Here is a 16,754-nt window from a genome sequence, read left to right as displayed (position 1 = left end):
TGGAGATCTCTGCTGCTGAGCTCCTTTCCATCTGCCCTGATGGCTCAGCAGCACAGGGCAGTGTTTGGCAAGGCCATGGAGTGTCTCTAAGGGCACTAAGGGCTGGCGAGTGCTGCACCAGACCTAGCCCATGAAGCCTCAGAGATGTTGGGTATCGATTACTCTGCAGTCTTATGGCCCCTCTGCTGGTGGTTCGTCAATATCTCTCCTGGCATTGCAGAGCCCTCTTCATCAATATCAGATCCTCCTTATCTTATTCCTCAGATTCACCTTTTCCTTTACAGGACTCTTCTTTGGAAGCTCACTCATTTTATGAGCTTCTATTAACTCATATTCACCCACTCCTCACTGTATGTTACCTGTGGCAAGCTCCAGACCTCTCCTGGCAGCTCTAGTGTACTCTCCCAGCAGGCATCACCAATCAGCAAAGGGCACAGTCCCATGCAGACAAGTCCAAGACCAGCTGTTGTCTGCTTTGGTAAGTGCTGTCATAAAGGACACTCTTGGTCCAGCCCTATATCCCTCACAGACCACCCTGTGACTTTAGAATGGTGTGTTTCACTCTGTGAAGAACCTCAGAAAACAGAAGAGCAGGGAGCAACCCCTTGGCTCTATTCCTGGCAGCAGCTTTGGAAGAGGGGTCCAGGATTCTGCATTTGCACCGAGCAGCCCTTTTTGTTTCTGTGGTTCTATCAGGGAGGCCAGCTGTGATTCAGGGCTGCACATTGCCTTCTGCTGCCTGCAGCCACAGGGATGCCACTGCAGAGACCACAGGACTGTCACCAAGGTACACGAGAACTTAGGGATAATATAAAAAACTAGAACACAAGAGAACAATGTGGAAACCAGAAGAGAGCAGCAGCAAAAAGGCCACATCCTGCTGCTGGCCATAGCCATGGTTCCAGGGAAGCAGCAGCCTGGACCCAAAGGCAGCAGAGAGGCAGAGCCCAGAGGGCAGTGAGGTGTAGCCCCGAGGGCCACTGGGGCTGCTCCTCCGAGTGGCATCTGGGCTCTTGACTCTGAGCCCCTCCTGCGTGCTGGGGCTGCTCCCCCAGCTCTAGAGGAGATGGGAAGAGATGGCACTGGAGATCAATGAATTTATGATGACTTCCTTATCCGGTTTATCTACACATGAAGCCTGGTTCTATTGGTAAATTGTTAACAAGTAGGAGGCCAGAAATAATATTTACATAAGAAAAAATATAGGAAATAATAATGCAGACAAATATTGAGAAAAAAAATAATGTGAGATTTTCTGAGAAAAAAAAAACTAGGATTTCTGCTTTTAGGCATATTATTATGGGTGAATACGCCGAAGAATTGCATATTCTACCAGTGTTCTTACTGCATCCCTTAGTTCCTGGTTCCTCATGCTGTAGATGAGGGGGTTCACAGCTGGAGGTACCACTGAGTACAGAAAAGACACCACCAGGTCCAGGGATGGGGAGGAGATAGAGGGTGGCTTCAGGTAGGAACACATGCCAGTGCTGACCATCAGGGAGACCACAGCAAGGTGAGGGAGGCACGTGGAAAAGGCTTTGTGACGTCCCTGCTCAGAGGGCATCCTCAGTACGGCCCTGAGGATCTGAATATAGGAAATAACAATGAAAACAGAACAACCAAATAATACAGAAATACTAAATACAACTACTCCAAATTCCCTGAGGTAGGCACCTGAGCAGGAGAGCTTGAGGATCTGGGGGATTTCACAGAAGAACTGGTCCACAGCATTGCCTTGGCAAAGGGGCAGGGAAAATGTGTTGGCTGTGTGCAGGACAGCATTGAGAAAGCCACTGCCCCAAGCAGCTGCTGTCATCTGGGCACAAGCTCTGCTGCCTAGGAGGCTCCCATAGTGCAGGGGCTTGCAGATGGCAACGTAGCGGTCATAGGCCATGACGGTGAGGAGGAAATACTCTGCTACCACCAAGAATACTAAAAAGAGGATTTGTGCAGCACATCCTTCATAGGAGATGGCCCTAGTGTCCCAGAGGGCATTGGCCATGGCTTTGGGCAGAGTGGTGGAGATGCATCCCAGGTCAAGGAGGGCGAGGTTGAGGAGGAAGAAGTACATGGGGGTGTGGAGGCGGTGGTCACAGGCTACGGCGGTGAGGATGAGGCCGTTGCCCAGGAGGGCAGCCAGGTAGATGCCCAGGAAGAGCGCGAAGTGCAGGAGCTGCAGCTCCCGCGTGTCTGCAAATGCCAGCAGGAGGAACTCACTCACAGAGCTGCTGTTGGGCATTTATTGACATTGGTCATAGTTTTCTTTTGAATAGGAAAAGACAGAAAATTGTTAGAACAGACTTCCCTCAGGAAAACCTATTGCAAGTTTAGAGCACCCCCAGCCCAAGCCTTTCTCTGTTCGAGAACCTTTCACTAGCATTCTTGCTTGAGCTCCAGCTGGTGCTGGCTGAGAGCACCACTGGAAGGTGGGGCTAATTTGGGCTGCAAAGTAGTCCTTATGCAGCAAGAGGGAAGGAGGAACATGGGTGAAACTAAAATTCAGTCCACAGGTCTGAATTTTCCACTGCTCTGAGTTTTTTTTTTTTTTTTGCAAATAAATCATCTGAATGGAGAGTACAGTTGCTGACATTTTCTTTGCTTGATTTTAACCCAGTTACCCCTGTAATGCTTACGTATTGGATTCTTGAACTCCCTGACAGTTCATGTGAAAACTTGGTGAAATCCATTGTGTTCCAGGAGGCAAAGGGACTGTCCCTTGCTGAAGTATGAGCAGAGCAGCTCTGCCTACCAGCCCTGTTCGCAGCTATGCTGTGTCACACCCTTGTGAGCTGTAGGACCATCCCAGTCAGGTGTTTTCCTGAGAAGAAACTGGAGACAGCTGAGAGCAGAGAAGCCCCAGTCCAAGTGCAGCTGGACAGAACGCTTACCATATCTCCAGGTATATCTCCAAGCCAGACAGAGCTGGGGAGCTTCTTATCATTTGGGCTCTGCCTGCTGTGCTGGCCATGCCTGCCCCACAGCCCATGGATTGCAGGGGAGAGAGGAGGCCAGGGAGGGGCTGCTCCAGGGGAAGGCATCTGCACTGCAGGGCTTGGCTCTGAGGTGCCTGAATCCCCCCTGCCACAGCATTTCTGGAAACAGCTCCTTTTAGCCACCTGCCCCTCTCTCTGCTCCTGCAGCTGTCCCTGCTGGGAGCTGCTGCTCTGTGCCCACCCCTTCTTTCCCCCTGCCTGTGCTCACAGACCCCATCCCACACAGCTGAGCTCAGCGCTGCCCTGCAGCACCCTGCCTCCAACAGGGCCCTGCCAAAGGGCACCTCCATGGCTGCAGGAGCTATGGGGCAGCTGACAGAGAGCCCAAAATGGCCAGCCAGGGCAGGGTGTTTTGGGCTGACCAGGGGCACCTGGCTTAGGGCACTCCATGGGGCTTCTGCCAGACTTCGTAACTTTGCAGTGCAATCCAGCAGAAGTCTCAAAGCCTACTGCATTTCCCACTGTCCTCTCAGAAACAAGACCCAGGAGGAGACCCTTCCAGGACCTGCAGCTCCGTGGGCCTGCAGCCAGAGACTTACTGTTTCAAGGGCTGTGGAGATTTCTCCTCTGGTCAGCTCTCAGCATCCTCCCTCTCCCAACCCCTCTCTCCTTATCTCCTCTTCCTGTGCCACCTGCAGTCGGAGCCCCCAGCCCTGCTGTACTGTGCAGAGGAGCTGCTCCTACGCAGAACTGTCTCTGCACCAGGGGCCTTTATGAGTTTTCTCTGTCTCAGGAGCCCAGCCCAGCTCACCAGCAGAGACCCAGCCCAAGGCATTGTGATCACCCCTCTGGTGGCTTTGGTGATGAGCCCATGAACCTCATGCACTGAAAGACAATTGAAGAAATCTCTCAAGAAGTCCAAGTCAGATGCAGGTTTCCTGCAGTGTCTCCCTGAGGGCCAGCATTGATATAGCTTCCCTTGGAGCTTGTTAGAGCAGAGCATTGGAGGCAGTGAGGACAAGTAGACAAAGGCAGTGTGAAAGTGACACTGATGTGTAGGAAAACCTGATGTATTTCACCAAGCACAAGTGCCAGGCCTTGACCCCCATCCCCTGGGAAGGGAGATCCTTTCCCTTCACACATTGCTCAGGGCTCTTCCTGGGGCAGCAGGAGATGGGGATGTGCATTGCCAAGTGCAGGAGAATGGTACGATTCCTGCCTGGTTCATTGGTGAGGGCGAGGAGACAATGAACCCCTGTGCTTTAACGATAAGCTGTCTCCTCATAGGCCTCAGTGGCAGAGACAGCAGCCATAGCTACAGGCACAAAGACCTCTGTCCTGTTGGGACTCTCAGTCTTTCCAATGTCCTTGCTCCTTTCCACACTAGGTTGTCCTAGGGATTCCCAGACCTGAACCTCTTCTGGATGGCTGCAGACCCCTCTCCATGTCGTGTCACGCTGGATCTGAGTTGAGTTGGTTAAATCAGATTTTCTTGGTGGCTTTGCTCCTCGTAAGGCAGCTCTGTAGGAGGTTGGCCTAGTTCCTGGTGAGCAGGTATCACTGCTTGAATAGCATCCCTCGTGGTGCCCAGGCACTCCTCCTTCTGGGCACTGCTCACTCAGCAGGGTACCAGTCTGCCCTGATGTGTGGGGTTACTCTTCCTCTGTTGCAGGACTAGGCTCTTCTCCTTGTAAATATCAAGATGTTCCTGTAGGCAAAATCCTGCAGTATCTCCTGCACTGAACACTCCTGCAGTGTTTCCCCACACTGATGCTCCATTCTGCCATCTGTTAATGTCTGCAGGCAGAAGGTTCAACCTTTGTGTGATTGTGCTATCTCTGGCAAGATAGCAGCATCAGGAGTTGCAGGAAAGATTGGATAATACAGGAGTAACCAGTTGAATGGAATTGCAGCACAGAATCATAGAAGAGTAGGGGATGGAAGGCTACCAGCCTCCACCTGTGCTTCTGTCCTGGTTTCAGTTAGCACAGAATTAATTTTCTTCCTAGTAGCTGGTGGAATGCTGTGTTTTGGCTTAGGATGAGAAGAGTGCTGATAACACCCCGATGCTTTAATTGTTGCAGAGCAGTGCTTATACTAAGCCAAGGACATCTCAGCCTTTTGCTCTGTCCTGCCAACGGGCAGGCTGGGGGTGCAGTAAGAGCTGGGAGGGGACAGACCCAGGACAGGTGACCCAAACTAGCCAAAGGGGTATTCCATACCATCTGACGTCATGCTAAACAATATATAGGGGTGGCTAGCTGGGGGGAAGGGGCCGGACTGCTCGGGGTTAGGCTGGGCATCGGTCAGCGAGTGGTGAGCAATTGCATTGTGCATCACTTGTTTGTACATACTATTATTACTTTCCTATTATCACCATTGTATTATTATTGTTATTATTTTTATTATTATTTTGTTATTATTATTTTCCTGTCTTATTAAACTGTCTTTATCTCAACTCACGGGCTTCACTTTCCATTTCTCTCCCCCGTCCCAGAGAGGGAGGGGGGAGGGTGAGCGAACGGCTGCGTGGTGTTTAGCTGCCAGCCGGGTTAAACCACGACAGCCTTTTTGGCGCCCAACGTGGGGCCCGAAAGGTTGAGATAACGGCAGATCTGACCAGAGTGTGTTAAACTAAAATTGGTGTAAGGATTAGACCTGCTTAATAGTCACTTGTCATGATGCTGATTGCTTTAATCTCAACTCTGCTGCGCCTGTTTTCCAAATTGAGTATTATAGTATATTATTTTCCGTATTTGCTCTCTGTCGTGTTGTTTATCCTCTCCGGGCCCTGGTTTCAGATCATTATGGTGCTGTGTGTTGTAGCAATGGCTTATGAGACGATAAGGTACCTGGTCATGACTCTAACTTGTTATTTGTATTCAGTAACATCGTCGACTCTGTACTTTGGAAACAGTATCTTGGAAACTGTTAGCAATTATACCTATTGTTTTTTTCCATTAGGGAGTCAATCTGTGGAGGGGAAAGGGGAGGATATTTTTCCTTACTTGCTTACTCTCCCTTTCTCCTTCACCACCCCTGTATCCTCCTGGGTCACTCTGCCTTCCTCCTTCACCACCCTCTTATCCCCTGAGCTTGTCACAATAGCTCTCCAAGATATTGAATATTTCTGGAATACTCAGAGTACCATAGTCTTGTTGTTCTGCCTCATGAATGCACTTCAGATTCTGCTTATAGTTAAACAACTACTTGGGAAGCTCTTCCGGAGATGTGCCCGGAGGCAGGATAGTTGTGGGTGGCAGGGAGTATGGGCGGATATGGGCAGGCATCTAGAGCAGTTGGCACCCCCAGTGTGTTGGAAATTCACCCCTGAACAATGGCAAAATCCTCAAAAACTGGCAGAATGCTTGAAAAAAAGGTGTCATGATTCTGGCAGTTCTAAAGTAACACAAATCATTGTAACGTGCTGGGGCCTGGCTCATGCCTATCGAGCTGCCATTGATACTGCTATCAACTTAGTGACAGACCCTGCGGCCACTCCAAGCCCTGTGACAGATCCAACGGCCACTGTGACCCCTACGGTGGACTCGGCAGCCGCTCCAGCTCCGGTTCCTGCAGCCGCTCCAGCTCCGGTTCCTGCAGCCGCTCCAGCTCCGGTTCCTGCAGCCGCTCCAGTCCCAGCTCCTGCAGCCGCTCCAGTCCCAGCTCCTGCAGCCGCTCCAGTCCCAGCTCCTGCAGCCGCTCCAGTCCCAGCTCCTGCAGCCGCTCCAGTCCCAGCTCCTGCAGCCGCTCCAGTCCCAGCTCCTGCAGCCGCTCCAGTCCCAGCTCCTGCAGCCGCTCCAGTCCCAGCTCCTGCAGCCGCTCCAGTCCCAGCTCCTGCAGCCGCTCCAGTTCCAGCTCCTGCAGCCGCTCCAGTTCCAGCTCCTGCAGCCGCCCCAGCTCCAGCTCCTGCAGCCGCCCCAGTTCCAGCTCCTGCAGCCGCTCCAGCTCCAGCTCCTGCAGCCGCTCCAGTCCCAGTTCCTGCAACTTCTCCAGTCCCAGCTCCTGAAGCTGCTCCAGTCCCAGCTCCTGCAGCCACTCCAGCTCCAGCTCCTGCAGCCGCTCCAGCTCCAGCTCCTGCAGCCGCTCCAGCTCCAGCTCCTACTGCTGCTCCAGTCCCAGCTCCTGCAACTGCTCCAGCTCCGGCAGCCGCTCCAGCTCCTGTGGCCGTGTCAGAGAAACGAGCTGTAGCAGTGCAAGTTGACCCTGCAGAGGGTATTCCAATCCCTGTAACGGGGTCAGAGAAACGAGCTGTAGCAGTGCAAGCTGCCCCTGCAGAGGGCATTCCAATCCCTGTGGCAGACCCTGTAACAAAGTCAGAGAAACGAGCAGTAGCAGTGCAAGCTGCCCCTGTAGAGAAGGTGAAAATATGGTACAGAAATTCAAGTCGTTTAGAACGCAGAGAGTCTTCTGCCAATCCAGGTAAGGCTTCTGCCAAAACTAAGTATAGAGATGACGAAGATGATGACGACGCTGGGCCATCAAGGATTCAGGAGGAGGAAGATGAGGATGCCGAAAGAGCAACAGTAACTACCCGAAGCCTAAACGAGCGCGAGCTACGAGATGTGCGAAAAGATTTTGGTCGCTGTATAGGTGAGCAGCTTGTCACCTGGCTGCTCCGGTGCTGGGACTCTGGAGCCAATTGTGTGGAATTAGACGGCAGGGAAGCCAGACGGTTGGGATCCCTTGCTCGAGACGCCGGCATTGACAAAGCAATTGCAGATGGAGCACGACCCACCAGCCTCTGGAGGCGTCTCCTCTCAGCTGTGAGGGAAAGGTATCCCTTCAAGGAAGATATTTTATGTGTACCAGGCAAGTGGACCACTATGGAGAAGGGAATCCAGTACCTGAGGGAATTAGCCGTACGGGAAGTGATTTATGAGGATCCAGACCAGACACAAACATCCAAAGATCCAGATGCAGTCAAGTGTACACGACCCATGTGGCGGAAGTTTGTACGGAGTGCACCATCATCATATGCCAGCTCATTGGCAGTAATGGCCTGGAAAGAGGATGAGGAACCCACAGTGGATGAAGCGGCTAAACAACTCCGGCAGTACGAAGAAAGTCTCTCCTCTTCCTTACAGGCCTGCGTCTCAGCTGTGGAGAAACTGTCTGAAGAGGTCCACCAACTTAAAGAGAATCTATCTTCCCCCCAACCTGAACCAACCAGTGTCCAACGACCGAAAGAGAACACCTGGGAGAAACTTTCTGAAAAGTTTCACCAACTTGAAGAGAGATTATTCTCCTCCGCACCTGTACAAAGCAGTGTCTCAGCTATCAGGGGTAGGCGTTCACCCACACAAGGAAGACGATATAGTGGGTACTCACCCCGTGCCACCCTGTGGTTTTACTTACGAGACCATGGAGAGGACATGAGGAAATGGGATGGAAAATCTACCGCGACCCTAGAGGCACGGGTACGTGAGTTGCAAAAGAAAACAATCAGGAAAAAAGGATTCTCCGAAAAGTTTGCTGCTCCAACTTCCAGCAGACAATCCTTCAAACACAGAAACGAAGAAGATTCTGACCAGGATTAGGGGGGCCCTGCCTCCAGCCAGGGGGAGGAAAGGGACAATCGAGTTTATTGGACTGTGTGGATTCGATGGCCTGGCACATCACGCGCACAGAAGTATAAGGCTTTAGTAGACACCGGTGCACAATGTACTATAATGCCATCGAGCTATAAAGGACCAGAGCCCATCTATATTTGTGGAGTGACAGGAGGATCTCAGCAGTTGACTGTATTGGAGGCTGAAGTAAGTCTGACTGGGAATGAGTGGGAAAAGCACCGCATTGTGACTGGCCCGGATGCTCCATGTATCCTTGGCATAGACTATCTTAGAAGAGGATATTGCAAGGACCCAAAAGGGTTCCGGTGGGCTTTTGGTATAGCTGCCTTAGAGACAGAGGGCATTAAACAATTATCTACCTTGCCTGGTCTCTCAGAGGACCCCTCTGTTGTGGGGTTGCTGAGGGTCGAAGAACAGCAAGTGCCAATTGCTACCACAACTGTGCACCGGCGGCAATATCGCACTAACCGAGACTCCCTGATTCCCATCCATAAGCTAATTCGTCAATTGGAGAGCCAAGGAGTGATCAGCAAGACCCATTCACCTTTCAATAGCCCCATATGGCCAGTGCGAAAGTCTAATGGCGAGTGGAGACTAACAGTGGACTATCGTGGCCTGAACGAAGTCACGCCACCACTGAGTGCTGCAGTGCCGGACATGCTGGAACTTCAGTATGAACTTGAATCGAGGGCAGCCAAGTGGTACGCCACAATTGATATCGCTAATGCATTTTTCTCCATCCCTCTAGCAGCAGAGTGCAGGCCACAATTTGCCTTCACTTGGAGGGGAGTCCAATATACTTGGAATAGGCTGCCCCAGGGGTGGAAACACAGCCCTACCATTTGCCATGGGCTGATCCAGTCTGCGCTAGAGCAGGGGGAAGCTCCTGAACACCTGCAGTACATCGATGACATTATTGTGTGGGGTGACACAGCAGAGGAAGTTTTCGAGAAAGGGAAGAAAATAGTCCAAATCCTTCTGAAAGCCGGTTTTGCCATAAAACAGAATAAAGTCAAAGGACCTGCACGAGAGATCCAGTTTTTAGGAATAAAATGGCAAGATGGACGTCGTCAAATCCCAATGGATGTGATCAACAAAATAACAGCTATGTCTCCACCAACTAACAAAAAAGAAACACAGACTTTCCTAGGTGTTGTGGGGTTTTGGAGAATGCACATCCCAAATTACAGTCTGATTGTAAACCCGCTCTACCAAGTAACCCGTAAGAAGAATGAGTTTGAATGGGGCCCTGAACAACGACAAGCCTTTGAACAAATCAAGCAGGAAATAGTCCATGCAGTAGCCCTTGGGCCAGTTCGAACAGGACCAGATGTAAAGAATGTGCTCTACACTGCAGCCGGGGAGAACGGCCCCACCTGGAGCCTCTGGCAGAAAGAACCTGGGGAAACTCGAGGTCGGCCCCTGGGGTTTTGGAGTCGGGGATACAGAGGATCTGAGGCCCGCTATACTCCAACTGAAAAGGAGATATTGGCAGCATATGAAGGAGTTCGATCTGCTTCGGAGGTGGTCGGTACTGAAGCGCAGCTCCTCCTAGCACCCCGATTGCCGGTACTAGGCTGGATGTTCAAGGGAAGGGTCCCCTCTACGCATCATGCAACTGATGCTACATGGAGCAAGTGGGTTGCACTGATTACTCAGCGGGCTCGAATAGGAAACCCCAGTCGCCCAGGAATATTGGAAGTGATCATGGACTGGCCAGAAGGCAAATACTTTGGGATATCATCAGAGGAGGAGGTGGGTCGTGCTGAAGAAGCCCCACTGTACAACCAGTTGCCAGAGAATGAAAAGAAATATGCCCTGTTCACTGATGGGTCCTGTCGTATTGTGGGGAAGCATCGGAGATGGAAGGCTGCTGTATGGAGTCCTACGCGACGAGTTGCAGAAGCTGCTGAGGGAGAAGGTGAATCGAGTCAGTTTGCAGAAGTGAAAGCCATTCAGCTGGCTTTAGACATTGCTGAACGAGAAAAATGGCCAGTTCTCTATCTCTACACCGATTCATGGATGGTAGCAAATGCCCTGTGGGGATGGTTACAGCAATGGAAGCAAAACAACTGGCAGCGTAGGGGCAAACCCATCTGGGCTGCTGCATTGTGGCAAGATATTGCTGCTCGGGTAGAGAACCTGGCTGTGAAAGTACGCCACGTAGATGCTCATGTGCCCAAGAATCGGGCTACTGAAGAACATCAAAACAACCAGCAGGTGGATCAGGCTGCTAAGATTGAAGTAGCTCAGGTGGACTTGGATTGGCAGCATAAAGGTGAATTATTTATAGCCCGATGGGCCCATGACACCTCAGGCCATCAAGGTAGAGACGCAACATACAGATGGGCTCGTGATCGAGGGGTGGACTTGACCATGGACGCTATAGCACAGGTTATTCATGACTGTGAAACATGTGCTGCAATCAAGCAAGCCAAACGGTCAAAGCCTCTTTGGTATGGAGGACGATGGCTGAAATATAAATATGGAGAGGCCTGGCAGATTGATTACATCACACTCCCTCAAACTCGCAATGGCAAGCGCCACGTACTTACAATGGTGGAAGCAACCACCGGATGGCTGGAAACATATCCTGTGCCTCATGCCACCGCCCGGAACACCATCCTGGGCCTTGAAAAGCAAGTCCTATGGCGCCATGGCACCCCAGAAAGAATAGAATCAGACAATGGGACTCACTTCCGAAACAACCTTATAGACACTTGGGCCAAAGAACATGGTATTGAATGGGTGTATCACATCCCCTATCATGCACCAGCCTCCGGGAAAGTTGAACGATACAATGGCCTGTTAAAGACTACCTTGAAAGCAATGGGCGCTGGGACGTTCAAAAACTGGGATACGCATTTAGCAAAGGCCACCTGGTTAGTCAATACTAGGGGATCTACCAACCGAGCTGGACCTGCCCAATCAAACCTGTTACGTACTGTAGATGGGGATAAAGTTCCTGTAGTGCATGTAAAAAATATGCTGGGTAAAACAGTCTGGGCTACTCCTGCCTCAGGAAAAGGCAAACCTATTCGTGGAATTGTTTTCGCTCAGGGACCTGGATACACTTGGTGGGTGATGCAAAAGAACGGAGAGGTCCGGTGTGTACCTCAAGGAGATTTAATACTGGGTGAGAATAGCCCATGAACTGAATTGTACCATGTTAAATAGTATATTATACTGTATGTTATCACTACCATGATTACTATAGGTGACTAATTAGAATGTATGGAAAAGAGTGTAACCTGAGCATGACATAAATGGTATGGAATAAGGGGTGGATAGATGTCCTGGTTTCAGTTAGCACAGAATTAATTTTCTTCCTAGTAGCTGGTGGAATGCTGTGTTTTGGCTTAGGATGAGAAGAGTGCTGATAACACCCCGATGCTTTAATTGTTGCAGAGCAGTGCTTATACTAAGCCAAGGACATCTCAGCCTTTTGCTCTGTCCTGCCAACGGGCAGGCTGGGGGTGCAGTAAGAGCTGGGAGGGGACAGACCCAGGACAGGTGACCCAAACTAGCCAAAGGGGTATTCCATACCATCTGACGTCATGCTAAACAATATATAGGGGTGGCTAGCTGGGGGGAAGGGGCCGGACTGCTCGGGGTTAGGCTGGGCATCGGTCAGCGAGTGGTGAGCAATTGCATTGTGCATCACTTGTTTGTACATACTATTATTACTTTCCTATTATCACCATTGTATTATTATTGTTATTATTTTTATTATTATTTTGTTATTATTATTTTCCTGTCTTATTAAACTGTCTTTATCTCAACTCACGGGCTTCACTTTCCATTTCTCTCCCCCGTCCCAGAGAGGGAGGGGGGAGGGTGAGCGAACGGCTGCGTGGTGTTTAGCTGCCAGCCGGGTTAAACCACGACAGCTTCCTTTTCATTTCTACTGTATTTTTTTTTTTTTTTCTGGAGCTGTGTCATAAATGTTGTGAGGCTCTGCAGGGATGAATTTAGACCAAAGCCCAACTGGTGCTCAATCCGGCTATTACTGTCAAAGAAAATAAAAACTGTTTATTTATATATATATACTTTAAATAAAGGAGCATTAATGAGACTCTTCATCTTTTATAGGATGTGGGGGGAAATCTACTGACAAGAGGTGAGGTAAAGGAATGAGGTTAATGCCTTCTTTGCTTCAGTCTTTAGGAGCAAGACTAGTTGTTACCATGGTACTCAGCCCCCAAAGCTGATAGATAGGGACATGGAGCGGGCAATGGGGGGGACACTTCCTCTCTGACACTTTCTCTCGTCTTCACTCTCCCTTTCTCCTTCACTTCACCCTTCTCCTCCAGGCTAATTACAAAAGCTCTTCAAAGGTTTGAATATTCTTGGGATGATCAAACCAGCATGTTCCTAGTGATATCGCTCCTGAATGTTTTAGGTTTTTTTTAAGGTCAAACAATGACTTAAGAATGCCATCCAGAGATCTGTCTGGAGGCAGGAGATTTCAGAGTGGCATTACTGAACATTGCTCAGTGATTGGAAGTTGAGAATAATAATTATTTTTTTTCTCTGTGTTTCTGCAATGTTTCTTTTTCCTTTCCTTTCCTTTCCTTTCCTTTCCTTTCCTTTCCTTTCCTTTCCTTTCCTTTCCTTTCCTTTCCTTTCCTTTCCTTTCCTTTCCTTTCCTTTCCTTTCCTTTCCTTTCCTTTCCTTTCCTTTCCTTTCCTTTCCTTTCCTTTCCTTTCCTTTCCTTTCCTTTCCTTTCCTTTCCTTTCCTTTCCTTTCCTTTCCTTTCCTTTCCTTTCCTTTCCTTTCCTTTCCTTTCCTTTCCTTCCCTCTTCCTTCCCTCTTCCTTCCCTCTTCCTTTTCCTTTTTAATTAAATGATCCTTTTCTCACAGAATCATAGAATGGTTGAAGTTGGAATGGAGCTGCAGAGATCATCTAATCCAACATCCCTGCTCAAACAGGGTCACCTAGAGCATGTTACACAGGATCTCATACAGACCAATTCTGAGTATCTCCAAAGAAGGAAACCACGCCCACCACCGTGCCCAAGGTCCCACTGGGGTCACTGGCGGGAGTCTGCCCCCGCACCCAGGGGCCTGTGGGGGGTTGCTGGAGGGGTTCTGCTGCCATGCTCGGGGGCCCACCAGTAGTAGCTGGCGGTGGTCCGCCACCCCATCTCGGGGCCCACTGGGGGGCACCGATGGTGGTCCGCCGCTGTGCCAGTGTGCCAGCCGGGGGGTTGCCAGCGGGGGTCCACTGCTGTGCCCCAGGGCCTGATGGGGGTCGCCAGCTGTGGTCCGCCGCCATGCCCGGTGGCCCAAAGGGGGTCGCTGGAGGAGGTGCCGTGAGGAGCCCAGGGACCAGCTGAGGGTTGCTGGAGGGGGTTTGCCACCATTTCTGGGAGCCTGTTGGGGGTTGCTGGCAGGGGTCCACCACTGCACCTGGAGTCTGCTGAGGGTCACCAGAGGGGGTCCGCCACTGTGCCTGGGGGCCCGTCACAGGTCACCAGAGTGGGTCTGATGCCGCTCTGGATGGACTGCTGGGGGTCACTGGCAGGGGTCTGCTGACATGCCAGGGGCCTGCTGGGGATCACTGGCGGGTGTGTGCTGAACTGCCCGGGGACCCTCTGGGGGGATTGCCGGTGGGGGTCCGCTGCCGAACCTGAGGGTCTGCCGGGAGTCACTGGCGGGGGGCTGCCGCTGGGCCCGGAGGCCCATTGAGGGTTGCCAGAGGGGGTGAAGTAGCTGGGGTACTGCAGAGGGTCACTGGTGGGGGTCCGCTGAGGCACCTGGGGTCCTGCTGGGGGTCACTGGAGGGGGTGCGCCACCAAGTCTGGGAGCCCGCCAGCGGTCACCGGAAGAGGTGTGCTGAGGCACCCGGGGTCCCGCTGGGGGTCACTGGAGGGATTGCACCTAGGCTCCCCGGGTGATCCAACGGGGGTCGCATGAGAGGGTGCGCTGCCATGCCCAGTGGCCTGCCGGGGGTCTCTGACAGAGGTGCAGCAATGCGCCCAGGAACCCGCTATGTGTCATTGGCGGGGGTGCGCTGAGGCACCCAGGGACCCACTGGGGGGTTCCGGCAGGGGTCTGCCACTGCTTTCTGAAGTCCTGCTGGGGAACTCTGGTGGGAGTCCGCCCCTGTGCATGGGGCCCACCAGGGTTTGCCAGCGGGAGTCCACGGCAGCGCTTGGAGGCCCTCCGGGGTCACCAGCGGGGTCCACCGACACGCCCGGGGGCCCACCACGTGTTGCCAGCTGGGGTCTGCTGCTACACCCAGGGACCTGCTGAGGTTCACTGGCTGGGGTCCGCTGACATGCCAAGGGACCTGCCAAGGGTCGCCGGCGGTGGTGTGCTGAGGTGCCCGAGCCCAGCAGGGGTCATGAGAGGGGGTGTGCTAGGGAGCCTAGGGTCTCGCTGGGAGTTGCCAGAGAGGTTGTGCCGAGGCATGAGGGAGCCTGCCGGGAGTAGCCTGAAGGCATGTGCTGAGGTGCCTAGAGATCCACTGGGGGTCACCAGAGGGGGTGGCCCGATGGGGATTGTCAGCGGGGGTCTGCCGCCACACCCAGGGGCCCAGCAGGAGTCACCAGAGGGGGTGCGCCAAGGCAGCAGTGGACCAGCTGAGGGTTGCCAGCAGGGGTGTGTTGAGGCGCCTGGGGACCTGCTGGGGCTCACCAGAGGGGGTGCACCAAGGCACCAAGGGGCCCGCCGGGGGTCGATGGCAGGAGTGTGCTGCCACACCTGGGATCTGCTGGGGTTCGCCAGAGGGGGTGTGTCGAGACACCTAGGAATGCACTGGAGGTCGCTGGCTGGGTTCCATTGCTGCGCCTAAGGACCCGCTGGGTGTTGTCGTTGGAGGTGTGCAGAGGCGCCTAGGGACCCGCCAGGGGTTGCTGGAGGGGGTCTGCAACTGTGCCCGCAGGCCCATCGGAGGTCACCAGAGGGGGTGTGCTGAGGCACCAGGGGACCTGCCAGGGGTCGCCGGCATGGGTGCGCCGCCATGCCTGGGGTCCCACAGGGGCTTGCCGGAGGGGGTGTGCTGAGGTGCCTCGTGGCCTGCTGGGGGTTACTGGAGGGAGGTTTGCTGCTGTGCCCGGTGGCCCACTGGGGGTTGTTGGCGGGGGTGTGCCGAGGCACCTGAGGTCCCACCAGGGGTCGCCGGAGGGGTTGCGCCAAGCCACCCAGGGGCCCTCCGGTGGTCTTCCAGAGGGGGTGTGCTGAGATGCCTAGGGACCCGCCGGGGGTCACAGGCGGGGGTGTGTTGAGGCGATGTGGGTTGCCAGCTGGGGTTCGCCGCTGCACCCGGGGACCCACCAGGGGCTGCCAGTGGGGGTGTGCTGAAGTGCCTGGTGATACATCAGGGGGTGCTGGGTGTCATCCACCACCGCACCCTGGGGCCCCCTGGGGGTTGCCTGTGGGTGTACACTGAGGCAGCCGGGGGCCTGCTGGGGGTTGCCAGAGGGGGTGTGCCGAGGGACCAGCTGAGGGACCAGCCGCCGAGGATCACTGGAGGGGGTGCACCACTGCACCCCAGGGCCCACCTGGGGTTGTCGGCAGGGCTGTGCTTAGGTGCCTAGGGACCTGCACGGGCTTGCAGGAAGGGGCATGTCGAAGCGCCCGGGGGCCTGCCCAGTGTCACCTGGTGCCTAAGGACCTTCTGGGGGTTGCTGGCTGGGGTCTGCTGCCGCACCAAGGGACCCACTGGCGGTCGCCAGAGCGAGGTGTGCTGAGGTGCCTAGGGACCCGCTGGGGGTCACCAGAGGAGGGGGTGCCACTGTGCCCAGAGGATTGCGGGAGTCATTGGCGGGGGTGTTCCAAAGTGCCCGGGGGCCCACTGGGGTTCCCTGGCGAGTGTCCACCATCATGCCCAGGTGCCCACCAGGGGGCGCCAGCTGGGATGCGCCGACACACCAAGGGACTTGCTGGATGTGAGATACGTTCATCTGATTCATGCCAGTATGGAACAATGCTAGGGCCGCATGGTATGATGAATGTGACCTTCTGTCTTACATACCCTTGTATAACCACAAGTCTAAGAAAAACGGAGTGGTTAATGTATATAGTTCTTGTATCTTGCAAAGGAATATTTTAGCAATTCGTGTCAATAGAGAGCTTGAAGGGAAATGTATTTGTAGACTTTTCCTTGAAGTCTTTGGTATCTGGGAGGTTTCAGAATAACTGCTAACTGTTATGACTATTGCACGGGACACTATGCAAGTCTCTGCTATCTGGCCAGATTAAGGAGACGGGGAGAGCTGAAAAACAACTAAAAGACAAAGCT

The 16,754-nt window shown here is 53.1% G+C and overlaps 2 protein-coding genes across 2 annotated transcripts in view; both read right to left on the bottom strand.

Annotated features, from left to right (window-relative positions):
* Positions 1-16,754, bottom strand: part of LOC137845929 (protein YIF1B-like) — a 129,270-nt gene that overhangs the window by 40,596 nt on the left and 71,920 nt on the right. The window lies entirely within an intron of this gene.
* Positions 1,298-2,252, bottom strand: LOC137845823 (olfactory receptor 14C36-like). The gene has a single exon (XM_068663304.1). It carries the CDS (start codon positions 2,237-2,239, stop codon positions 1,298-1,300), a length of 942 nt encoding a protein of 313 aa, XP_068519405.1. The 5' UTR covers positions 2,240-2,252.

This window comes from Anas acuta, chromosome 29 (genome assembly GCF_963932015.1).
Source record: "Anas acuta chromosome 29, bAnaAcu1.1, whole genome shotgun sequence".
Taxonomy (NCBI): Eukaryota; Metazoa; Chordata; class Aves; order Anseriformes; family Anatidae; genus Anas; species Anas acuta.
The sequence above is the reverse complement of the archived record's forward strand: the minus strand, read 5'-3'. Positions and strand labels throughout refer to the sequence as shown.

Bases quoted from the DNA above. Each gene is read 5' to 3' on its own strand.
- LOC137845823 (XM_068663304.1), bottom strand. From the start codon at position 2,239: ATGCCCAACAGCAGCTCTGTGAGTGAGTTCCTCCTGCTGGCATTTGCA.